This window comes from Heptranchias perlo, chromosome 18, assembly GCF_035084215.1.
Source record: "Heptranchias perlo isolate sHepPer1 chromosome 18, sHepPer1.hap1, whole genome shotgun sequence".
In the NCBI taxonomy this organism is placed as follows: Eukaryota; Metazoa; Chordata; class Chondrichthyes; order Hexanchiformes; family Hexanchidae; genus Heptranchias; species Heptranchias perlo.
Window position 1 is genome coordinate 50,441,274 of NC_090342.1, and position 27,032 is coordinate 50,468,305.

At 40.8% G+C, this 27,032-nt stretch overlaps 1 protein-coding gene across 2 annotated transcripts in view; it reads right to left on the reverse strand.

Moving 5' to 3' along the window:
- The window catches only part of ipo8 (importin 8), a 96,506-nt gene that overhangs the window by 52,603 nt on the left and 16,871 nt on the right, over positions 1-27,032 (reverse strand). Inside the window, exons 2-10 of one of the 2 annotated variants that reach the window (XM_067999890.1) lie at positions 23,715-23,803; positions 22,669-22,750; positions 21,466-21,622; positions 16,283-16,441; positions 14,434-14,590; positions 11,973-12,062; positions 8,968-9,062; positions 6,869-6,953; positions 18-152 (exon numbers count right to left, since the gene is read on the reverse strand). In XM_067999890.1, coding sequence (XP_067855991.1) covers positions 18-152; positions 6,869-6,953; positions 8,968-9,062; positions 11,973-12,062; positions 14,434-14,590; positions 16,283-16,441; positions 21,466-21,622; positions 22,669-22,750; positions 23,715-23,735 — 981 coding nt within the window. In that variant the 5' untranslated portion in view covers positions 23,736-23,803. The remainder of the gene's footprint in view (positions 1-17; positions 153-6,868; positions 6,954-8,967; positions 9,063-11,972; positions 12,063-14,433; positions 14,591-16,282; positions 16,442-21,465; positions 21,623-22,668; positions 22,751-23,714; positions 23,804-27,032) is intronic. The other variant, XM_067999889.1, reaches the window with a different exon arrangement.

The following is a 27,032-nucleotide window of genomic DNA, read 5'->3' on the forward strand; positions in this document are numbered from 1 at the left end:
GCTCAAGTGGTGCTTACCTGAATGTGCGGCTTCATTTGTTTCCATGTGAGAGAGTGGCTGACACCTTGATTCAGGTAGTTAAGGACCTGCTGCAGCACGCGGGGTGCAACATACTGCTTCTGTCGGTGCTGATCCACCAACTTCAGCAACACCTGGGACAGAAGAACATAACCAATGAAACAAATAATCAATGTACTGTAAGCTACTCAACTGGATCTGGGGCTTCAAAAAAACACAAACTTCTATTTGCACTTCCACCAGAATTTGTGAGACTTGCGTGTTTGATCCTTACTAAATGTAAGGCTCTGTTGCAACATTTTGTGTTAGTTTATTTTTAGTCTCAATTTTTTTTACTCCCTCCGCCTGCAATTTTGCACTGTCGAAAAATTATTTGAATTGTTTTTCTCGCTAGAAAGAGTGGCTACCAAACCTGGGTGAGTAAAGGCACTGCCTGGCATAGCACAAAGTCATACAGACCAGAAAGTCACAGGGCAGACAGTGACCTCAGTTGTCTTGGGTCAGGAAGAGGGAGAAATTGCAGGGGCCTCTGCTCCCGACTGTTAGCCAGGGACCCCCTTCTGGACAGCATACAAGAACAAGTTTGGGCTTGATTATGATTCTCTACAAAGTTGAATAGTTGCAAATGTTAAAGCACCTATTTTGCATCTATGCCAGCGTATCAAAGCCAAACTTTGTGATGGGAGTTTCTCATTCTAATTTGAACAGGGTTCATGAAAAGCATGCCCATGCACTTTGATGGGGTGCGTGAAATCCGACGGCAGCTCTTAAAGGGCTGCACCGTGCCATTAAAGAGGAAGTTGTGGTGGTGGCAGAAAGTAGACTAACACTTCATAATGGAGATATGTAGGTAACACTGCTCCCTTTTGATGCTGAAAGGTTTGAGGTCCTGCTACAGGATGTGCACCAAAGGAGGGCGGTCTGAGGCTGCAAGACGCACGGAGGGAAGTCGCTGACCAAGTCAATGGATTCATCCAGGTCCCTCGTACCTGGCTGCAACTTAGGATCAAGTGTGCTGGTTACCAGTGAGCGTGTGATAGTAAGCGTTCCTTACCTTTGCATACATTTCTCCAGGGACCCATCAAACAGGGCACACAGCACACTTAAAGTTTCACTAAAATACCTTTCCACAATTACAATATTTATAATTACCTGAGCAGATGAGTTCATTTAAACAAGTTACATTTGCCAAGTGCTCTTCATTTAAAAGAACATTTGAGTGTTTTTTTTAAAGCTGAGAATTGTACAATGAACATGGAAAGATGGTTCTAAGAGGCAAGCTTTCAAGAGGATTTTGATGCTAGAATGGGTGATGGCAAGGCAAAGTAGTGAGTGAGTCCAGTTGATCCACCCCATAACTGTGTAGAATAATCGTCTCAAATCTAATTTTATTACAAATTGTAAAGAAGGGGCAGAGTGAACAGTTTTTAAGGACTATAGAATGGTTAACCGTTATAAGTGGGTTAAAGAAGTACAGGTAAAAAGGCTGGTACAGCTACGCAGTGGTAAAGGGCTTATAGTGTGGATTATGATGCTATGAAACAAGTATTTCTTGCTGAACATGATGTAATGCCAAAAGTGTATAGGTGCAAATTTGAAATGTTACGGATAACTCAGGACCACAGTTCTAGAGAGATGGATACAAGAAAGTGTATACATCAATTGATGGTTACAGACAATTTAATGGTTTGGTTGATTGACCAGGAGCGTGGGGCCGAGTCAGATGCCTGCACAAGCCAATCTTTTGCAAAAGAGCTGGGCAGCCAACCTGTGGACGACGAGGTTGGTCTCCCACACTAATTATTGGGCATCTCAACAAATCAGACAATCAGCCAACAGCAGACAGAGTTGGTGCAGCAAGCAAAAAAAAGTGGTAAAATGCAACGTAAAGCAAAGAAATGTTGTTTTGAAAGAGAGCTCAGGACACAGTCCAGGAGACCAAATGTTGCTGCAAGACGTGAGACTTTTGGGTGTGTAGTAACTCAGAATGCAGCTAAGCCCGATCAGGGTAAATTGTTGTCCAACAGAAAGTTCAAATGATACAGGTACACCACCCTATACAGGATCGTCAATGCCTAGAGTGCCAGCATTCACTGTATTGTCAGGCTACATTTTCCAACTTGGATAAGTAGTGGGAGATTGAGCATCCATGCCATTTGATGCTGTTAGGAAATTATTTGAATAGTGTTGAATTTGTAGCCAGCTGAATTGATGGGGAGGAGAGATGAGGAGTGCTGGGAAAAAAAGCCAATCCTATACAAATTGAATTCAGGTGGTGGCAGTTAATGCTGGTATTACTACATAGAATTTACAGCACAGAAACAGGCCGTTTGGTGCAACAGGTCTATGCCCATGTTTATGCTCCATACGAGCCTCCTCGCACCTTACTTCATCTCACCCCATCACCATATCCTTCAAATCCTTTCTCCCTCATGTACTTATGTCGCTTCCCCTTTAATGCATCTGTACTATTCGCCTCAACCACTCCATGTGGTAACGAGTTCCACATTCTAACCACTCTCTGGGTAAAGAAGTTTCTCCTGAATTTCTTAGTGACTTATATTTATGGCCCCTAATTTTGGACTCCCCCACGAGTGGAAACATCTTCTCTACATCTACCTTATCGAACTCCTTCATAATTTTAAAGACCTATATCAGGTCACCTCTCAATCTTCTCTTTTCTAGAGAAAAGAGCCCCAGCCTGTTCAGTTTTTCCTGATATTTGTACTCTCTCAGTTCTGGTATCATCCTTGTAAATCTTTTTTGCACTTTCTCCATTGCTTCTATATCCTTTTTGTAATATTGTGTGGGAGCACAGCTTTACCAAGGTCAAGGGCCAGATTGTCCAGAGGCAAGGCACCCATTGTATTAACTCCAAAAACAATGAATGCATGCAGGGAGGTAGGCACGTCATGCATAGTTTCATTCAGTACATGGCTGCCCAATTGGTGCTCAGTATATAGTAACGCGCACCAAACAGGAACAGTAGAGGTTCAGCATTCTGATCCTACACACGAGAGCTCACGAGGTCAAATTACCCGAAAGCGAGTGATCGGTTCATGCTAGGCATCTGATGCAGTGTAAAAAACAGATCCGACTCCATAGCCTTGTGCGTCATGCCTGCTTGAGAGAGGATGGAAGGAGTTGCATAATTTCTGCACTAGTTAGGGACTGAGAAAATTCATAACAGTCACATTGCCCTATATGTAAATGGTGCTGAAGGTTGGTCAAGCTAGACAGTGGTCAGACAGGTAGAGATAGCAGGGTGCAAAGTCTGGGGAATCTGTAGGTCGTAGGGTCTTTCATTTGAAGATTAGCCAGGAAGCAAAGACCATGTCATAGGACTAAACAAGTTATGTCTCATCAAGAAGTAACTTAGAAATGTGAGGCCTGGGCTAAGTGTAAAAGGCATCTTTGTATATTATTTGATGCATCACTCTGTCTTTGATCTTGCTTGATCGACAGCTGTTTGTCTGGACAGCTACTGTTGCATAAATGTACATTTTTTAGATGTGGAAGAACTGTGGAGGAGTTAGTGACAGGCGGGAGGATCTGCAAGAAAAACAAAAAATGAAGTAGTGATTCAAAATTGCACCGTCAGTGACGGAGACTTAGAAGTGGTGATGGGTTATGTGGTGACTAAGTCAAAGAGCAGCCATGTGTTTGGGTGGGGGAATTGCTGAACAGAGCACGGTTCAGGGACGTATGGGTACATTCAGGTGCAGGTTAAAGTCATCAAGAATGAGGAATCACTCAGTGCAGAGGCTGAGTGAGTATAGTTGGTGCTCGAGAGGAGTGACAAATGATGACAGACTTGAGATCTTTAACAGAAAAAATGTAACCTCGATTCATGATCTCAGGCGTGTTATGTAGATTTATGCACAGTACAATGTAGCGTGTTATCAAAAGTTCCATATTGATTTTTCTATTTTCTTAAGGATCATTCAGTATCTCTTATGTATTAAATGCAAAATAATCAATCCCTCTACAGTACTCCCTTAAGACAACGTCTTCCATTTAGTTGATGAATATGAAGGGATAAAACATCAATAAATGTGCAAAAAGACTGGGAGCCCAGACAACATATTACTCCTACTGCATTACATGGCAGCTCTTCCTATAATCAGCACAGTATATAATGCTGCAGTACATCACAGGATAATACCAATTAAGTACCCGTACATTTCTCATGTGGAAAGACCAAGTCATAAGCTTAGATACAAAGTTAGGACTACAAAAGGTCAACCTTTCTGAAAGCAACACTCTTGGGAGAGGTCAGCAATAGAAAAGGTCAGTTAGAATAAGAACTTCTTTGTATGCAGATTTGCGATTCACTTAACAATGCGAGCAGGGTAGAAAATAAAAGCAGCTTTTACTGTGCAGCTCTGAATTCAGAGAACGGCACCTCCTCGCGCTGCTCTCCTTTTTATATTCTCACCCGGTGCCATCAGACAACAGACAGAAGCAGGGCTGGTGAATCCAGCAGCAGTTCAAAAGGCCAACAGAAAAGCGGCCTTCCGCTGCTGCTGGAACAAGGTTAAGTCGGTGCTTTTACATTTCCCAGTGTCAGCGGTGTTGTGAAAACAGCACGTGCCGTTGATTACACAATGTGAAAGCACTTCACCAACCCAGTTGTGCCATCAGAAAGAGGTTTAACACTTTCCCACAGGGACCCAGTGAAAAAACAGAGGTTTAATTCCTCCAACTGCCTCCACCCAGCAGCAAGCTCGAAAGAAGTACTGGTAGGGTGTTGGCAGCAGATTGCCTGATTGTTCTCCCAACCAGTGAGCGTTTTACCCCTTGAGGGTCAATGAATATTTTGCTCACGAGCTCAGAGGTGTTAGTGCTAAGGAAAGGAACACTTGCCACACTCAGTGTTGGCATCTGGCCGTACTATGCCTAACATGGGAGAGATATAAAGGTCGGTAGGCGGCTATTTTGGGCTGTTATCAATATTTTTCCATATTTGGGGATTAAAGGAAAGGCAATGGTCATTCCCTGTTGATTTTCTTTCCCTTCCAAACACAGATGGAGCAATCCAGTTATTTGCCCAGCCAAGAAATGACAAAACTTATCCATGATTAAACATTTAAGATGCATGAACCCTGACTTCGCATTGATATCAATAGCTTTTAGAGCAAATAGGTAATGTAGAAATAGGCTAACACTGAAGCAAACCTGTAGTTTAAACACACAAGTTGGCCTTCAGGTCTGTGTCTTACTCAAAGCCACTTGACCTCACTTTTTGGGGATGGGGCATGAAGAGTGGGAAGAAATTAGTCAATTCTTGGTGGGGCTGCCCATTGCAATGACATATAAATTCAAAAATGTAAACTTATTTTTGAGGGATGGGAAGGAAATAAAATAGAAAGATGTACAGTGGTAGCTTCCGAGAACAGAAAAGTAAGGAAAGGGAATATAAAATGAAAATAATGCACTATTTAAAGATGACCATTCATCCAAAAGACATACCATGCCTTTTCATCTTCCTTTTTGGACTATCTTTTGCCTGTACTCCACTGGCTGCAGCTCAGGGCCCTTGGCAAGGAGAGGACCCACTACAAATTAAATGAACATGTGAACCAGCTTCCCTGCCCCCACAAACACAATCAAAAGTCAGAGGCAATCACTGCAGCCTAAATCCATATCTTTGATTGCATTGGAAGATCATTTTTCACTTGGGTGACTGACTACATTCAATTGCAGCTGCTAAGTTTTGATTGCAATCGAGAACATTCCTTCAAATGTTTTACTCGCTTTAATACTTCAACCGCAAGTGAAGTGCACTCTGAGCCAAATGATCCGTGGACCCCTTCAGTCAACGAAAGCCGCAGCTGCACTTTAATGAAGTGTCCACAATTTACCAAACATTTAAATTCCAATGTTTATACTTGAAAACCACTTTATATCTTTTCCATACAATATACAATAAACGTCAAGAGAAATGCCATTCAGCTATCAAGAGTTCATCGTTTCAGTGCATTAATGCTTCTTTCACGGTATCTAGTTGTATTTTGTGTAACTCCAATGTTTTTGCCCGATTGGTAGATTATTCTAAACATTTACTATAAGTACATAACTTTTTCTTGACATATAATCCAAATATATCTTTCACCAATTTCCATTTATGTTCTCTGATCCCACTTTCTTAAGGTAATTTATTGCATCTGTATACCATTTAAGATTTTATATGTTTCAATGAAGTATCCTCTAAACTACTCTCTTTCTAGACTGTGAAGTCCTCTAGTTCATCCTCATTACACTTGGCAATCAATCATTCAGCTAGCAGGAATGTTTAAAAAATACCTACGAGCTCCCCAATGGCCTGGTGGGTAAAGGTAGCACCCAGTGTAATACTTGGCTCAATTGCTAGCACACCAGGAGTTGAACACATAATATAAGCTGACACCCCAGTGCAGTACTGAAGGAGTGCTGCACTGTTGGAAGTGCAGTCCTTCAAGTAACACATTAAACCAAGACCCCCATCCGTTTGTTCCCGTGGGAATAATACAAGATCGTACGGCACTATTTGAAGAGCAGGGAGTTCTCTGTGTCCTGGCCAGCAATTCCCCTCACAACTAACACCAGTAAAAGACAGATCAACTGATCATTATCTTATTGCTATTTGTGGGAGATTGCTGATGCAGAATGGCTGCTGTGTTTGCCTACATAACAGCCACTGCACTCCAAAAGTAATTCACTGTGTGAAGCACTTTGGGACATGATGTGGTGCTATGTAAAGGCAAATATTATTTTGTTGTTTAATGCAGATCATGGCTCGATTACTCAGATGTGGACAGTTAATAATAAACATCCCACGTTCACTTCAAGACAATCATTGTGCTCTTACCTGCTGAATACCCACAGCATACGTTTTAAAAAAGAATTCTGAAAACTCATTGTACTCTTTTGTTACATTTCCAGGGCTTCCATATCTGCAAAGAAAGTGATAGAAAAAAAAGGTAACGAAGTCCAAAGGTCAAGTTATAACAAAATACAATTGAAATTAAATAGGTAGCACTCTAAAGGCAAAAACCCTGGAACAAAAATCAGTTTATGCTGTAAATGTATTCAATTAGTGGATTACATTCATACAGGAAACTTCCGAAGCAAGTTTGGCAATAAGCTGCTGTGGAACTAACTCTGAGGTACTGCTGCACGGTCCTGCAGCAGAACCTAAACCTTTTATCATACGACTAACAGAGCACATGCCAGACCTTTTGACAATCTCTCAGTTTTATTAGGTGCTTAACATAATCCCCTTTATTGATTCTAGGTCAGAACCAATATTGGTCAATAATTTCTGCTCTCTATTTCCTGTTCCCATCTCTTCCACTTACTCTGTGCTAGGACTGTGAGCAATTTTTTTTGTTGGGGGGGGGGTTGGGTTGGGGTGGGGGGGTGGAGGGTAAGTGTGTTTCACTGGGTTATCAATTTCATAACGTTCCCTTATCGTCCATGAAACATTCCTCCACCAAGCACATTCTATGATCCGCAGGGGAGGGATATTCTGAGGCCTTTACCAAGGTAAAGGCACGATGGACCAAATGGCCTCCTTCTGTGCTGTATCCTACTATTATATGATACTATGAATGTTGCTCTATAGTCAAATACTGGAAGATGCAGGAGGGAAGCCCATGGCTAACTGGCCCTTTCTCTCTGGTACGAATCACTTAGCCTCTCCTCAGCAGCTTCCCACAGCAACATTTTGGAGATTAGGGACTTAACACATGGGGAATGACCCCATCTTATCATCACTCTCTGGCAAAGCTCACTGGCACTCTAATGCACAATGCCATAGCATCACTCTGCCCAAACTGATTTCATTAATGTGGTGCAGCAGTCATCCTCTCTGGAATGCTAGACATTAACAAATGGCCACTTTCTATGTTATCAAGAAGGTAGCTGTAGATCCGTTTTATTATATTGCAATTTCAACATTGGTGTTAATAATAAAAATATTAAATATTAAAATCAGTATTGCTAAGATAATTAAATATAAAACAAAAAATATCATTCACTCTTTGTACAAGACCTTGGTCAGGTCGCATCTAAATGGTCCCCTCGAATGGTATCAAAGCTCTGGAAAAGATTCAGAGGAGGGGACTCAATTGGTACCTAGTTTAAGGGCCCTTAGTTATCAGGACAGACTTAGGCAGCTGGGCTTTTTTACTTGGAAGACGTTGTAGCTCAAATCCCAGCACTCCTGCTCTCACTTCAGCAAGCCATTGCCATCAGTCAGTGGTCAGGGTTCCCCCCCAAGAGTCAATTGCTTCAGTTGAATCTTCAGTGTGTCCTTGTAGCGCCTTTGTTGTCCGCCCTGCTTTCTATTGCCAGTTTTCCATAAAGCATCTTCTGGAAGTAGCAAACTTCTCTATATATAGATGGTAGGTGGGTCACTGAGGCTAGTGTCATCAGTCACTGTGACTTTCTAGAGCTGGCTGGATCGCCTTTTGGGGGCGGGGGAGAAAAGAGAGGAATTTCAGACGAGTTCTTTTCCTAAATTGATCCACGGTACTTTTCTCACCTCTCCTAGGAGACGGTGACTGCAGGGATGGGGAATGGTGCATTTAAGTTACACTATGGCGGGATGGGATGGGCTGGGCTGGGATGGGCTAGGTGGATCAGCTGGTCCTTTCCCTTTCTTTGTCATACGTTTGCATGAATCAAATTACAGATGTTCTGCTTTCATCTCTTCAAATGAAACCATGACAACAGGACAAAGAAACACAGGTTCAAACTAGCAAAAGGCAAATTTAGGGTTGATATCTGGACATTAACTCAAAATGTAATCAATTCCTAGAATGGACTTTTGGATAGGGTCAGAGGGAAAAATCATGGAATCACTTAACATCAGCTGGATGCTTTGACGGGGATTATCTGATGCATGAGTTTAGATGGGCCGAACGACCTTGCTCATCCGTAACTACTTTGTGAGCTACACGTTACCTTTCAAAAAGTCTTGTAACCAAGTGCAAAGCCCACTTCTTACACTTCCACCATACCAGTTCTGGCCGGTCATCTTCATCCACCTGCAATGTCTCCTGCAAGTTTAAAGAACAGATTGAAAAAGTTACGTATTCAACCTCTTCTACTGCATAGCACACAGCACATTGTAAATCATCAAACCAAAACACAAACGAAGCACTGTACAGTTTCACAGCATTCAATTTTCGTACTTGTGTAAACTTATGTTCTAGTTCAAGAAGCTATTACATGTTTTCTCAATTTTGGTTTAATTTTTTTTTGACTTAGACTCAACTAAGTCTGATGGTTACACCATCACGACATTTTTAGGATTATAATGCAATGCAGTATTGTCACAGGGGTTATTTTATGTTTTGATATCACTGTGCTGCAGGAAATAAAAACATAATTGAACCAGCACCCTTTAATGTTGTGCAACACTCAGAATTCATCACCTCAATTTGCTTTCCATAGTCCGAACCGGTCACTGCCAGTATTTCATTCCAGATGGAACCAAGGCAGGTAAATAGAAAGGAGGTATAGATCAGCCATGATTTAACTGAATGGTGGAACAGGCTCGAGGAGCTAAATGGCCTACTTCTGTTCCTTGAGAGTTAACAGTGTTGAAGAGCTCAAAACACACACTGTAGGCACAACCCAGATCTGGAAAGACAGCGTGTATAACTGTATTGCTAGGTGTTAAAGCCAATAGAGTATAAACATTTCACATGCCCACCATTGCACATTACGCAAACCCCAGTTTGGGAGAGTGGGGAAGATGCCCAATCGGGCAGCTGCATGAAGATTTCACACACTTGCTATTATGAAGTTGTACAATACAAATGGAACTCTTTTATATTGAAATCCTGTTTGTCACAGAAACTCATTGCATCAGGAACCAACTGATTTAGTGTTAGTGAAAGGCAGTTTCATGAAATAGGTTTAAGAGTAAGCTTGAGTCATGCTGTGCTGTCAGCTTGATTCAAAACCGCTGCATATCACACACTGCTTCAAAGATTATCTCATCCAGATCCTGTAGCTGAATTGGATTGAAGCTTTTTTTAAAAACATAAATATAAATCAATTGACACAGTGCTTCGACTTGATGCAGTTTCACTGAACCATCCATTCTGTTTCTTGTGTAGTAATTTGGAACGTTGGAATTGTTTAACCAGAAAACAGTTTCACTGTAAGAATCAACAATTTCTTATTTTCTCAATTCAAAAAAACAGAAATAGCGATGGCCAGCTAAATCTATAAACATATGATGCTCATCAAAATGCATTTTCAATTCATAATACCATCATAAATAATTGATAGACTCAAGAATTTCAATTGTGAAGTCACTTAGTCCACTGTGCCTATGCCAACTCCACCTCAGAGCCATTTACTTGAATCCCATTTCCCTACTCTTACCCCATTTCATTTAATATTTTTTCATCTTCAAACATTTATCTAATTTCCTCTTAAATGTTATCTCTTAGTTGCCATGATTAGCTTGGCTTCAATGGTCACTCATGGTAATATATTCCATATTCTTTGTGTGAAACTATTTCTTCTAACTTCTCTTTATGCATCCAGTGCTAACCTTCAGTCTATGCCTTTATTTACTGATTCACTGACCAGCGGAATTAATCTTCAACTATTCACTCTTTGAAAGTCTCAAAATTTTGAACGCTTCTTAGATTCCCCCCTACCACTCACCCCGATCTTCTCTGCTCCAGAGAATACAGCCCTAGTGGTTCAGGCTCTTATAAAAAATCTCCCGCTAGTCTTGGCATCATTGTTGTGAATCTACGTTGTATTTTTTCCTTGGTTTCATTATCATTACTATAACAGCATGCCTATTTTAAGTAGATAAAATAAGGATAAGGGGAATGAGAGGGGGAGAAATAGTTTTTTTGGGTATTATACAGAGGGGTATAGAGTACAAGGTAATGATAAATTTGTACAAGCCAATGGTGACACTTTGAATACTGTGTGCAGTTTTGGGCATCCATTACAGAAAGGGCATTAAAGCTACAGACAGCATGCAATATAGATTCAACAAAATGATGCCAGAGATGAGAAGAGACTTGAAATACTGGGACTATTTTCAGTAGAGAAATTTAGTAGAAGTTTTTGAAATTATGAAGAGTTTTGATTGGGTGAATAAGGAAAGACTATTTCCTCTGATTAATGGCTCCCACGTCACTGAGACTCTCTTAATGACAATTTTGAGGAAAGGAGGAATTTCTTCATGCAGAGTTTTTAGAGCATGAAATGCTTTGCCACAGGGAGTAGTTGAGGCAGAAACCACTGCATATTTTAAGGGAAGAATAGATAAATGTGTGAGGTGGAGGAAGATATAGGGCTTCTTTGTCAGTATATAATTTTCTTTTCTGGCTCTTTAGTTTTCAAAGGTTGGCCACCCTGATTTAGATCAACAAGGTTAATAGCAATCTATAATGAACAAACATCTTTTGACAGTCCACACTGACATGAACTGCGATGCATCACTTAAGAGTCTGAAGTTCAAAGCAATCCCAGCTAATCTCACTAGTACAGGAAGTTCCTGTATGACTAAAATGTCTGGGATTTTTGCAATCACTCTGATCTCTTATGTTATTCATGGCAAATTACCCAGACAAAAAAATAACTGTTGATCTGTTTTGTGTAAGGACTATGTCAAGAGACAACAGATAGATAGGTCACATTCACACATGAAAGAGGGGTGGGGAAGGGAAGGGAAGAGAGATAGAGATACACACAAATAGAAAGAAAATGAGAGGAGAGACATTTAGAGAATCAGAGAAACAGACACACACAGACAGAGAGGAAAGCAGACAGAGGATGACAGACAGAGAGGAACGCAGACAGACAGAGGCACAGAGAGTAAGAATGGCAGAGACAGACAAGTACACCCATTCACACTCACTGTGTACCAATCTGACCAATTGTAGGTCAACACGTACAATGCAACAAAGTCAACTTTTTTAAAAACTTACAGGAGGAACATCTCGGTCAATGATTGTCCTAAATATCTCCATCCATTGAGTCATGGTTTGTTTATTTACCAGCTGCAGTGGTAGCGCGTACTAGCAAAGGGAAGCAAGAGAGACAACATAGTTTATCAAACCTCTGAAAAAATTAAAAAATGTCAGAAATTGACGGTTATAAATGTAGTCCTTTATGTTAATTTAGTTCATATTTAATATGTAGATGCTTCAGTAACTTTCTAGGATCAGTCACTCACAATGTTAATCATTCAAAAACACTTTGCCTCTGCTTAAGGCCGAAATTAATGAACTGCAACTTAATGATAATGGAGAGGAAAATTGTTTGATGAGGTTTTTTTCCGGCTGCTTTGTAAAATCCCAAGAAAGAGGATACACGAGTGGCCAACACCCGCTCCTCCATGTTAACTCTTCCATTTTCTCTCCCTAATGTGGGGATTCACTTATTTCCATTTGTCTTTCCTTCCTTCCCACCATCATGTTGAGATAACACCACATTATTTGGCTACATAACAGTCACTGTGCTCCAAAAAGTAATTAATTATGTGAAAATCTTTGAAAGATTTTGAAAACATGATAAAGGTTCTATACAAATGCAAGTTTCTTTTTAATAATACTCATCATGAAACAACAGTGGGCATAAGCCTTCTTTCTAACAACTCTTGACACAGGGTACTGGACCTCCCAATACACCTTACTCATGTGTTGGCAAATACATTAGCCACTAGCAACATGTGGCTAAATGGGAATCCAAATGTAGCTAATTGCATTTTTGGTAAGTAAGAAAAAAATGAGTCATTGACACTGTCTATGCATAAGAACATCGGAACAGTAGGCCATTTAGCCCCACGATCCTGTTTCACCATACAATGAGATCATGGCTGATCTGTGACGTAACTCCATATGCCCACCTAAGCCCCATATCCCTTAATACCTTCAGTTAACAGTAATCTATCAATCTCAGATTTAAAATTAACAATTGAGCTAGCATCAACTGCCGTTTGTGGAAGAGAGTTCCAAACTTCTACCACCCTTTACGTGTAGAAGTGTTTCCTAACTTCACTCCTGAAAGTCCTGGCTCTAATTTTTAGGCTCTGTCCCCTAGTCCTAGACTCCCCAACCAGTGGAAATAGTTTCTCTCTATCTACCCTATCAGTTCCCCTTTATATCTTGAAAACTTCAATCAAATCACCCCGTAATCTTCTAAATTTCAGGGAATACAACCTTAGTTTGTGTACTCTCTCCTCGTAACTTAACCCTTGGAATCCAAGTATCATTTTAGTAAATCTGCACTGCACTCCCTCCAAAGCCAATATATCCTTCCTAATGTGAGGTGGCCAGAACTGAACACAGTACTCCCGGGTGTGGTCTAACCAGGGCTTTGTATAGATGTAGCATAACTGCTACCCCCTTGTATTCTAGTCCTTTAGATATAAAGGCCAACATTCCATTAGCCTTATTGATTATTTTCTGTACCTGTTCATGACATTTTAATGATCTATGTACATGGACCCCTAAGTCTCTTTGGTCCTCCAGTTTCGAGCTTTTCACCATTTAGAAATAACTCTGATCTATCCTTTTTAGATCCAAAGTGGATGATCTCACACTTGCCTACAATGAAATCCATTTGCCACAGTTTTGCCCATTCACTTAACCTATTAATATTGCTCTGTAATTTTATGCTTCCATCTACACTGCTTACAATGATGCCTATCTTTGTGTCATTGGCAAACTTGGATATGTGGCTCTCTATCCCACCATCTAAGTTATTAATAAATACCATGAATAGTTGAGACTCCAATTGAAGTAGAATATTCCTTCAAGTTGTCAGAATAAGCAGGCTACTTTTTAAAATGTCATTCTCTGGATGTGAGCGCCACTGGCAAGGCCTGCATTTATTGCCCAACCCTTGCTGCCCTGAGAAAGTGCAGGTGGGCCTTCTTGAACCACTGATAGTGGTTTGGTACAACTGAGTAGCTTACTAGGTCACTTCAGAGGCAGTTAAAAGTCAACCACTTTGGTGTGTGACTGGAGTCACAAACAGGCCAGATTGGGTAAGGACGGCAGGTTTCCTTCCCTAAAGGGCATTAGTGAACCAGTTGAGTTTTTACGACAATCCAACAGCTTCATGATCACTTTTACTGACACTAGCTTTTTATTTTCAGATAAACTGAATTCAAATTCTCAAATTGCCATGGTTGGATTTGTGCTCAAAATTCTCTGGATCATTAGTATTACTCGTCCAGTAACATAACTACTAGACTACCGTACCCTATGAATTTACTACAAGAGTTAGTAAATCCATTTATGTCCCATCCTCTCAATCAGACCTATTTGCACAAAGGTAAGTGATTACCATCCAGATATATAAAATATCAGATCAAATGAAGATGCAGAAGACAGCTCCAATTATTAAGAAATGCCTCTTTACCGTCCCCGCTGTTGTTCATACCTGAACAAGTGCATAGAAGATTTTTAAGATCTGCTTCTGGATCAACACTGAACAATGGGTTGTGTCGGGCAAAAGTTGCACGATTTGCTGCTGAATTCGTGGTAAAAATATCTGCATCGCTGCTATCAGAGGATCGCGTTCCTCTGCCTTCTTGAACCTGGAAAAAGAAATACATTGGGCTTCAGTGACAATATGGGACTGCATCAGCGCGTGTGCATCAAATTAAAAAGAAATGTAGCTTTATAGCACAACCTCAGCATGAATTAAAGAAAAGGCTGCATATAGTGATACCACAAAACCTGGCCAGAATGGAGATGATTGGGTAATTCCCCTGTCAATCACGCCTGTAAGTGACTGGGATTTATTTTACATTTGTATTACTTAACTATCCTTCACTCACCGCATTTTGCTGGAGAAATAATCCTGCTGTACTCGGGAGACTCTTTTCGCTATAGCTTCGGTCATGAGCTGGGAGACTCTGTAAATTAAAATCACAAGTCCCGCCCATCTCCAACTCATTGACTGACACAGTGGTGTCAATATTTACTTCGTAAAGAAAAAGCTGCTCAACAGGCAAGAGTCGTCACTGAAAGGGAACAATCTATGGATCTACTCACCCATCTCAGTGATTTTGTTTTTAAAAAGCTAAGTTAACTTTTGAGTGCTTCAGTCACAATTCACATATCACATTTCAAAGTGTCAAAAGTTAGAAGAGAAAGAGAAAACGACAGGCAGTCATTTCATGCTAAGGTCAACTGCAGGTTACATACTGTCGGTAGGGGGGATAGTTTGCAGATTAACCCCAGTCAGAGAGATTTACAAGCACCTGATAATTTGCAAATTTCCCCCACTAACAGCAGTTAAACTCTAATTCAACCTCAGACTTGTGCTTACTTACAGCAATCAGATTTTGTGGCCTCAAAATGACATTGGTCAGGGCTGGCACAACTCCACCTTCACAGCAGAATAATGCATTGTACATTATGTGGTATAAAATCCATGTTGTTTAAAAACTTAAAGAGCATCTGACTTACCGTTAGCAGTGCCACAGAAGATTCAGGAGCAATATTATAAAAACGGTGTATGTAGCGCACGGTCCATTACACTTCAGAGTGCCCATCACACTATCTGTCTCACAGTTCAGCTTCATTTGCTTAAATTTCATATTTAGAAAATATTAACAAATCCCAATTCAAAAGCATCCCAATCAAAATAACCAATTAGGAACCATTGAGCATTTCACACGAACCCAAACCGACCACTGCCAGTCTGCAAATGCAATTTTCTCAAGCCGCGCAGGCTCCACTATCCCGAGCCCCCGTATGGATGGCTCTTTGAATTTGTTTTACAGCCCACTACCTTTGTCGGGCCAAGCCCCATATCATTGCCACTTTCAATTGTTTTTCCTGCTATGTCTCACCATGAGCAATGCCACGGGAGATCTATCCGTAGTTCTGGATCATTTCTGGGAAAATGCTGTACAATCCTGTCTGTGTGAGACTCACTGTTAGCGTAAAGTTAGGGTCGAAAAAACAAGCACTTCATTGGATGATTTTAAGCACCGGAGTGTTTGTTTTAAAATTAGCCTTTGTCATCGCACATCACTGTTCGATTTTAAAAACAATGAAATTCAAAATAATATTCTGCTGCAAATCAGCAAAAAAACTGACTCCATTATCTACATTCCACAGACACCAACTTAGCTCTTCTTAAATGTGCATCTGCAATAAGGTCCTACAATAGACTTACAATGTTTGATCACTCAATCAGGCCCATCTTCATGTTTTAATTGACTTTAATACTGATTAGTCAGCATACTAACAGAACCCCACACATTGTAGATACTTACTCATAGGTCCTGACCAGTTGGTACAGACACATCAGGCTGCCTAGCCAGCTCACATTATTAGGAGATTGCAGGAAAAAGCCAATTTTGTCCACCACTGCCGTCCAACGTCCTGGGAAGTCATACTTAATGATAGCACGAAGACACACAGCCAGCTGAGACCTTTAAACGTGACATTAACGTGTAAATTAGTCACATATCTGTGATGTAGAAAATTCCTAACTGTACCACTGGATACCTGGCATGCCCAAGGAGCACTATACAACAACTAAGCAGGAAATGAACCAACGAGCCATATAATGAAAGACAGAAAATCTCAACACCTTGTGAAAGTGCTTCATTCTTATTTTGTGTTCATTAAGGGGAAGGATGTTAGTGTTGGGAATAAAACATTTTCTATTCTTGGAAGCTTCCTCATGGGAAATGTGGGGAAAGATTAGTAAATCATCACAAGAGGTTTACTTCAGCCACTCTTGTACCCAGTAAGCTGCTGGCACAGAGTGGCGCTGGAGGTACCGTAGAAACAAGTTGGGCTACTGTCGGCTACTGTGCTGCTTGGAAGTATGTCACTGCCTTTTAAAAGATGAGCATTGCAATTCACATGAACAATGGAGGCAGCCGTTCTGCCAATCTTAGCTCATCAATTTAGAAATAAAAAAGTTCCCTTCCCTCAAAACATTTACCCTTTATATACTATTTAATAATATACATTTCTACATGGCTTCCCCACACCCCTTAGTTGCTATGATAGATCAGAGGCTAGCGATCATTTTTTCAAGACATATATAAAAACTTTAAACATTTCTTGATAGGATTCCATAGCTGGCAAGTGCTGCAGCCATTTTAAAAACTTCTTAAGACCGAGTTCAATATCTGAACCAGAACTCCCTACACCCACGGCTCACAAGAATGTAAACAGTGAGTTTTAATTCCTTTTTACTCTGATGATGGTAATTATATTTGAGAGAATATGCCTGACAGGTAAAATGGAAGTTTTTAAATCATATTATTGTACAGGTAAGTGAGATTAAGACTCAGTCTACTTAGGTATTATAAATAGTTCAGCATGCATCACTGGCCTATTAACGAACCACATAATCTAATCATGATAACCTTAATAAAGACAACACATGTCAACTACCCAGGTGGCTATTGGCATGTCTGTGCCTGTGATATGGACTTTGCTGTCCATTGTTTAACTAAGTGTCCTTCGGGTCTGCTCCCCCATTCAGTTAGATCATGGCTGATCTGATTTGTTCTATATTCCACGATACCCTTACCTAACAAAAATCTATCGATCTCAGTTTTGAAAATTTCAATCCAGCATCTACCCCTTCTCACAAGAGTGTAAAGAGTTCCAGATTTCCACTGTCTCTTGTGTGAAAAAGTGCTTCCTGATTTCACTCCTAAATGGCCTGGCTCTAATTTCATGATAATGCCCTCTTGTTCTGGATTCCCCCACTAGAGGAAACAGTTTCTCTATATCCACCTATCAAATCCCTTAATCATTTTAAACACCTCGATTAGATCACTCCTCAACCTTCTAAACTCAAATATAAGCTAAGTTTATGCAACCTGTCCTCATAATTTAACTCTATTATTCTGATGATTCTGCACTGTAACCCTTCCAAAGCCAATATATCTTTCCTGAGGTTCAGTTCCCAAATCTGAACGCAGTGACCAAGGCTCTTTACAACTGAAGCATCACTTCTTCCTCTTTGTAATCCAACTCTCTTGAGGTAAAGGCCAATATTTCATTAGCCTCTCTGATTACTTTTTGTATCTGTGCACTAGCTTTTAATGATTTGTGTATGCCTAAATCCCTTTGCTCCTCCAAAGCCCCTAGTCTCTCACTGGAATTCAATGAGGGGAAGTGTGAGGTCATCCACTTCGGATCTAAGACATATCATAATATATTTTCTTAACGATAAGTGACTAGAAAAAAAAGTTACTTTTAATTTTTTTTTAAAAAGCAAAATGAATTCTCTTCAAAAGGCACCTATTTGAAAAGGAGCTAATATGTTACGTGGAATTTGCTTTACCCAGACAGTAAAGAATAAGCAATTTGTTAGCGTCTGGGGAATCGAAAAACATCTCACATCCATGTGTTGGAAAATTTTTCAATCCCTGTTGGTCTGGGATAAGAGAGGCAGAGCCACAGGGCGAGAGGTATTTTGAAACAGGATGGCTAGAAGAACAGACACACGTGTTAAAGGGAAAGTTAAAGGGCTTTCACAAAAGTGAAGAGGTCAGAAATACTGGAGGATATTTGGAAGCCATCTGGTTTAAATAAAGTAAGACAACACACTGACATGAGCCATCATGGCGTATTCTTTATTTTGTATTATTACATGCAGATAAGTTGTACAGATGGAATTAAGTGAGTCTGGTTGTAACTGCTGCTCTGTATGTGCACCTTACTAAAAATAAAGCAACATAATGATTTGTATCCGGCCTCATGTCACCAAATGTTTGTTTAGTCTGCCTGGCGAGAGACTGAAGAAGTACGTGTGAAAAAGAAGAATATGTGGTGCAAGTCACAAGGGGTAACGTTACACCCCCAGGTCGCACTAGCATACAATGAGATATAAGGCAACGTGAGTCAACTCCCACAAAATTGAGACGCTCAGACCTGAAGCGACTGAATCCATCGCATCAGAGTAGGTAACTACAGCAGACCCAAATCTGTAACACCTGCAATCTAATTTCTCTCAGGCAAGACTATTTCAAATGGTTTGGTGGATCCAAGAATCCAGCACTTTTGATATACTGGTTAGTTATGGTCTTGACCTAGCCATACAGAGGCAATATGCAGCCGCATAATAGTAGGACGCCAACATAATTCAGAAAAAGACGACATCCACTGGGGATTGGACTGCCACTCCCATTCCAAGAAGCATCAGTCCATCTTTTATAGAAAGATTTGCAAAGAAAGCCGTCAAAGGAACTGAACTGATGGGTTTGTCTGTATAACACTTTATGAACAGGTTCAAAACTGCTATGTATTTATGACTGACTTCAACAGCTCGTTGTTACTGCCTACTTTTGTAAATGACTGGGAATAAACCTGTTTGACAGTTTAGTCTGTCTAAAAAGTATGGGTTAATTGCCTTCAGAAGTGACGTGGGCATGTAGTGGAAATTCTGTGTGTAAATCCAGAGACAGTAAATGGGTCTATTATTCATCCGGGGCACAGTATCTGAGATTACAATATCTTGCTTCAGTTCACAGGGAGCATGAGCTTCACATGGAAATTAGTTTTTGATTTGGACAGGAGAAAAAGTATCCAGAGAAGCCAAAATCCTAATAATTGTTGTCTTTTCTCAAGGCTAAAAATGCCCAGTCTCTCCACATAGAAATTACAACACGAAAACAGGCATTCAGCCCAACCAATTAGTGTTTATCCTTCACATGACCATGAATCCTAATTCCTAATTCTTTATTCCCCTTTCCTCCAACCACATATCTAACTTATTCTTAAAAGTTGACACGGTCTCTACTTCAATCACTAATTCTGTTTGAGAGGGTTGTGAGACCGTGGAATGCACTGTCAAGGTTTCTCTTGCTCTCTGTCCTAAATCTCTTGCATTTAATCTTATATCCATGTCCCCTCATTCTAGACCCCTCAATCACTGGAAACAGTGTGTTTCTATCTACTCTGGCCAATTTTCATAATTTTAAACTCTATCAAATCACCCCATAATCTCCTGTGTTCTAACAAAGACAGCCACAATTTTTCAAATTTTTCTTCCTTTTTCCTCATACAGGTAGCATCATAGTGAATCTGTTCCGTACCCTCTCTATTGTAGACTCAAGGGAAATTTGATCGAGGTTTATAAAATAATGAAGGGACAAGATTCTGTTTACCTGGACAAATTATTTCAACTGGATAGATTAAGGAGGATCAGAGTCATGCTTGCAAGTTATGTAAGGGCAGAACTAGGATGGATGTTAGGCGGTTTTTCTTATCCCCGAGAATAGCAGACCCTGTAGAACAGGTTGCCGGCTCGTGGGGTGAACGTTGATTCACTGTACACCTTCAAGGGATAGCTAGATCGGCTTCTGGTTGTGGCAGAGATCACGTTATACAAGAGGTAGGTACTCTGCAATATAAATCAGGCTCAATGTGGTCTGCTGGACTAGTTTTGATCGCCTAAAGGGGTTGTAGATTTTTTCCCCCTAATTGGCCTGGGTTTTTATCTGGTAATTTGCATCTCCCAAGAGATTACATGGCTCCAGGTGACTAGGGAGTATCTGCATCATGATGCCACAATACGGGACATGCTAGATGGACCAGTTGGTCTTTTCCTATCCAACATTTTCATATGTTCGTATTGCCACAACATCCTTCCTATCGTGCGGAGCCTAAAACTGCACAATACTTCAACTGTTGTCTTACTATGGTTTTATATAGATTCACCATTATTTCTCAACTTTTATATTCTATGCTCCTTACCATGAAATCCAGTATTCCAATAGAATTTTTTAATGGCATTATTCACTTGAGGTGTTACTTTCAATGCAGTGTGAAGCTCAACCCCCAAATCCCTCTGCTCTCCCACATCTCCCAGTTTTCCCCCCCAAAATATAATTATTACTTTTCTTTTTAAGAAAAACCAAAATGTACCACCTCATATTTACTGACATTGAATTCCATCTGTCACCTTTTTGCCCATCCCATGATCTCATCAATATCCCTTTGCAGCTTCTTTTGGTCCACAGAATAATTTACTATGCTTCCTATGTTAGTATTGTCTGCAAATTTGGACATCGGTCTCTCTAGCTCTATATCCAAATCATTGATGTACGCAGCCATCAGAAGCGGTCCCAGAACAAAACCCTGTAGGACACCGCTACCCACTTCAATCCACTCTGAGAAACTGCCCTTTAACTCTTACTCTCTGGTTCCTCTCTGCTAACTAATTTTTAAATCTAATTTGCTGCCCTCCCCCAAATTCCACAATCCTTGATGATCTCCAATAGTATCCTGTGTGATGCTTTGTCAAAGGCTTTCTGAAAACCCATATACACCTCATCCACTGAATTTCCACCGTTCACTTTCCAGGCTCAAGCCACTGACACTGGGGATCATTTTATCTTATTTCTGCCAGCAGGCAGCTTGCTCTTCCACACAAGTAAACACTGGCTTTGAATTTCAGTGATGGCTGTCTCTAACTAGACCGTACCTGATTAGGTCGGGAGACTGAATGATCCCCTCCACAATGTTGTCACGGATTTGCTGGCGATCATTTTCATGTATGTTGAAAGGCAACATAGCTTCCCCAGGAGGCGCATCACGATCCGGCCAATACTGAGTCACCATGTTCTTCATGTAGATAGCCGCTATCCATTAATTAGATAGAAAAACAGGAAGTTCAATTCGAAGAATGGATGCAGCAACAAAATATTTCTCAGTGCATAGTATTTCAAGCCAGGGTTCCTGCTCCGGATCATGTTTCAAACAAAGGGTTATTTGCCACAAATAGCTATTGACACAAGACTATAACATTATTTGACAAGTATTTGAAAGAGAAGAATATACAGAGCAGATAGCTTGAGTTGAACAGCTAGCACTGTACAGGCACGATGGTCACCAAATGGCAACCTCCTTCCGTGCTGTCATTTCTAGGATTCCCTTCCCACGCAGAAGGTCTCTGATCGCAGCTGCAGTGTGGGGAGGTGCACAGCGCAGGCCAGGCTGATCCACGCAGGGAAGAGAGGGCAGGGCAAAAAGCAGAGGGCCAGTAATCTTGATCTCCTCTCCATCTTCACTGTTGCATGTGACAACTCCTCCCCCTCTCCCAACTCCCCCCTCTCCAGCATTGGTACAGGCTCCAGCCCTTTCTCTGTCAGGGAAACAGAAGACTTCCAACACAGTAGAAGGGTGGAAAAATAATGAACCAAGCAACCAACTGGTTTCTATTCAGTCTAATAATCAAACTATTTCTCTGCATTGATACATTGAAACAAAGACCAGCAGCTTTGTTATAATTCCAATCGTTGTCAAAGATACTGCAGCCCTATAAGTCAAGCACAGCCAGTTCATCTTCAGGATTCAAATCTAACCTTGACTGATGGGACCCATTTACTTTCTTTGCCGGCCATATGGCTTCTATCAAAATGAGGTTTGGTGTCATTAACTACAGTGATTGGGTACTCAAGTCCATAGTACATAACTGGTCATAAAGTGGCGGGAAACTAATAACATCACACAGAGAGAAAATAAAGATGGCTGAAGTTAGAGATAAAGCTTATCAGTATCGGAAGAGCATAGGGAATTTTATTCTAAGTCTGGCTGTGCTGTACCTCACCCCAAGAGGGCTCATTGTTAACACTGGATCGCAAAGTGAAAACTGAAAGTATCTTAGAAGAGGATTGCCTAAACTCACCGGCTTGTCTGACTGGAAATTCAACCTGATCAGACACAATGATCTGAAGCAATGTGGGAGCAAAGTTTATGATCTTGTAGGACTGAAAAAAAAACAGAAATTAAGTTCAAGAAGAGCAAATTCAAAACCAAATTTACCACATGCCACTGGAAACAAAAACAGGATTTACAAACCAAAGTCTATGCATCAAATTTCAGTACAGTTCACTCTCATCCTCTTCTGACAGGCCAGACTGAGTCAACTCACCACACAGCCTGATGAGGGATTATTTTACTGTTTGCCTGCTTCCAATGTATGAAAATTCTGACTGTACTTCCAAATGTGCTTTTAGCTACTTCAAATACTTTGTATATTTAAGAAACTATATTCAAAAGCAAGAAAAAAATAAATCTGTTGTCCTTACACTACAGTCACAGTGATGTCCAGTCTTTGCAAATAGCTGCAGCTTCCATCCAGGGCCTTGGCTCAGTGGTTGCACTCTCGCCTTTGAGTCAGAAAATTGTGGGTTCAAGTCCCATTCCAGAGATTTGAGCATATAATCTAGGCTGGCACTTCAGTGTAGTACTGAAGGAGTACTGCTCTGTCGGAGGTGCCATCTTACAGCGGAGACATTAAACCAAAGCCCCGCCTGCCCTCTCAGGTGGACATGAAAGATCCCATGGCACTATTTCGCAGAAGAGCAGGGGGTTTTTCCCCTAGTGTCCAGTCCAATATTTATCCCTCAACCAACACCTAAAACAGATGGTCTGGTCATTTCATTGCTATTTGTGGGAGCTTGCTGTGAGCAAATTGGCTGTCACATTGCCTACATTACAACAGTGGCTACACTTCAAAAGTACTTCATTGGCTGTAAAGCGCTTTGAGACATCCTGAGGTTGTGAAAGTTCCTATCTTTCTCTTTTTCTATCTGATCACAACCTTGACAGCAGGCTATCCTCTATCTTGTTAATTTGTCCCCATTTACCTCCCAACCACAGTCTCAGCCTTTCCTCATCATCTCGGCCTCCAATCCCATTCTCACTCACCACACCTCTGCTGACACTTACTTGTGCAGGTTGAGAAGTCATTCTTGACTAAATTTATCCTGTTTCAAACCTATGTTCTTGTGGGAGGGAAGGGAAGGTAGGAAGGAAGCCTGAAAAAGAAATACAATGGAGGAATGACAAAAGAGTGTGTTTGCAAAGATAAGAGAGAAAGAAATAAGAAGGAGTGGAAAAAAAGGTAGCAGAGCAGCCAACAAGATCAAGCCACATCCTGGTCTCACAAATAAAGCACATAATCTCCCAAGGCAGTCAATTATTTGAGTTTACTTGCCATAGTAAAGTTTCCTGGCTGCACAACTATTAAACATTTCGGTTGGGAGGAGAAGGAGAAACAGAAAGTTAATGCTTCTATTCCTCTGGTACAAACAGACTGCTTTATGCCCCGCTGACATTGCTGAGTGAGGGATAAATCCTTGTTGCAAATACAGTGCTTGGCTCAGCTGACAGCATTCTTGTCCCTGAGTAAGAAGGTCGTGTGCTCAGTACTCGAGCACATTAACTTGGCTGTTGCTCCAGTGCAGTAAAGAGGGCATGCTGTATTATCAGAGGTGCCGTCTTTCAGTTGAAACTTGTCCCTGTCTCCCTATTCCAGTGGTTCAGGTTGGTGCTACAGATTCAAAAGGAGAGCAAGGAGTTCTCCCACTGTCCTGGCCAATGTACCTCTCTTAACTATCATCAAAACATTCATCCAACTTGTGGGATCTTGCTATATGCAAATTGCTGTTGTGTTTGCCTACATAACAGCCACTGCATATGACGTACTTTGGAACATTTCTGAGACACAAGATACAGCACTATATAAATGCACGTTGTTCTTTCTTTTACTGAGGTTATACCTCACAAGAAGTTGGAAAAATATTTTTATTTCAATGAACTGAAAGTAAGGCTTCATAGAGTGGCTGAAGAGGTCCTTGTCGACCTCAAAGCTTCAAATTTAAAATTCCTGTCGTCTTTAAATCCCTCCATGGCCTTGTCCCTCCAACTTCTGCCAACTCTTCATTTCTCTGACTCCTTGCGCATCCCCCACCCTTTGCCTCAACCTAGGAGGCCGTGCCATCAGCTACCTAGGTCCCATTCTCTGAAATTCCTTGCCTAAAGATTTCTGCCTCTCCACCTTCCTCTTACCCATTAAGACCCTCCTTGAAACCCACCTCCTGGACTAAGCTTTTGGTCACTGATCCTAATCTCTTTTTCTACGGCTCAGTGTTTGTTTTCATCACAGCTCTGGGACATCGTATAAATGCAAGTTATTGTTGGTTGATTGTGAGAATATACTCACAAGCTTATATACTGGGAGATAGCGAGGAACGGTAAAGCAAAGCCCAGGGAGTGGGGGGGTGGGGAGCATATCCAATGGCCCACTTGCGCGCACATTTTCGATACAGCTCAGAGTGATAATGACAGAGTCCTGTTTCGCCATAGTGAGGCATGATCTGCAGAAACTGAGGAGGGACAGGGTTGTGAAGAGAAAATAACTGCAAAATTATTTATTACGTGTATGCCCTCATGTACAAAGCAAAGTTTTAGCAAGAGTGAAAGAATAAGAGACAATAATGATGAATCAGGAAGGATATGGCAATGGTGCAATGAGCTGAGACCCCTTGGACAATGTCATTGCCTTGAAATGTACAGGTCCAATATCCCAACTCCACTGAATTCCCAGTGGCCAAGGTGCTGAGCGGAGGTCAGAGGGAAGGACATTCCTCCCCAGCCTTTGGAAGCCAGCTCAGGGTAGCATTAGCGTGGAGCAGGTCACATCTTTCTCACCAAAAGAACTGCGTGAGCCATTGAGATTTCCTACCCTCACAAAAGATAGTATGATGGAATGCCAGCACCACAGCAAATTTCCAATCTCAGTTGAGTCATTGGAGAGAAGCTATTTCAAAGGGAAGAGAGTAAATAGCTTGATGACAATTTAAAATAAATACAACAAATCTGTGGGGAAGCCAAGCCTGGCTATTCTCTCAACTGCTGGCAGCCAAGCGAAAATTGAGATTCAGTGAGGCCTGGGAGCAGGTTGCCTACCAGGCATCCTAGTAAGACAGCAGAACAGATCAGGGAGCCTAAACAAAGAGAGAGAAGATACAAAAATCTTTGCGTAATCAGTAGGGAAAGAAATAGAAGGGGAAATGCAAATACATCAAAAAATGACTGAGGTATTGGGGAGTAGCTAAGTGAACATTCAGTTGAAATTTTAGTTATATAATTGTGTCAGAAATAGAGTCATATCTTGCTTCAACTCTAATATTATATCTCTTTCTTGTGAAAGTTTAGGTAGGTCAATGTATTATGAGTTGAAAATGAAACTTCAACTGCTTTCTGAAAGGAATTCTTTTGCCTTTACATGGGAGTAAGACAGTTGAAGTGATGCACAAATTCTGTCCAAACATAAAGAAAATTTCCATGGGAGCTATCTAGCCAGCAACTCTCATACTGTTCAGTTCATGGCCTTTATTTGCAAACTAATTGCATCAGTAATTGAGTCAGCTCTTTGAAATGTTTACATGTTCTCTCATTGGTACCAAACTACAGGTTCTTTTGAGCTGACTATTTGATATGCAAGTTGGGCATCAGAAGTCGAAACAAAATCCAAAGTCAAATGATTCAGTTAAAAGATTCTGAAAAGAACTCGGACACTTAAATATTTTGATTACAGGTCACAGTTTAAAGTGGTTTGCAAGCCAAATATTGTATTGCTAATTATCCGCTTCTTATCCAATATTCTGTGAAATTAAGTATTATGTAAATAAATTGAACTATCAGTTTTTCGGAAAGGACAGGATGGCATGATAACATCCCGCTTTCAGTGTGAAATAACTCGGCAACAGACTAATTTGTTAATCACATGGTAAACAGCTCCTGTTCACCTCACACATAAAAGGTGCAATCTTGGAAACTGCACTTTGCTGTGCATGATGAACATGAATAGGGAATGTTGGGAGACAGTCTGAATTGTAATACATATTGGCATATTTCATGAGTGGAATGCTTAACAATCCAAGGTTAAGCCACAATTATTTGACAGTTGTAAAATTAAACAATACATTCACTTACTGAACGTCCAAAATTAGACCACAATTGAAGTCTGTAAACATCCCAATAGTTCTGAGGCAAAGTCTCTATTTTTGAGCCATACAGACAGGAAGGCTCCAGGTTTGATCCCTGATGTGGTGAATTAGTATATCTCAGCCAAGACAGTTGTAGGTGCACTACAAGTGATCTCAGTGCCCAGTGGCCAGGGTTGGGAGAAGTAAAAAAAAACTTGCATTTATATAGTGCCTTTCACAACATCAGGATGTCCCAAAGCACTTTACGGCCAAC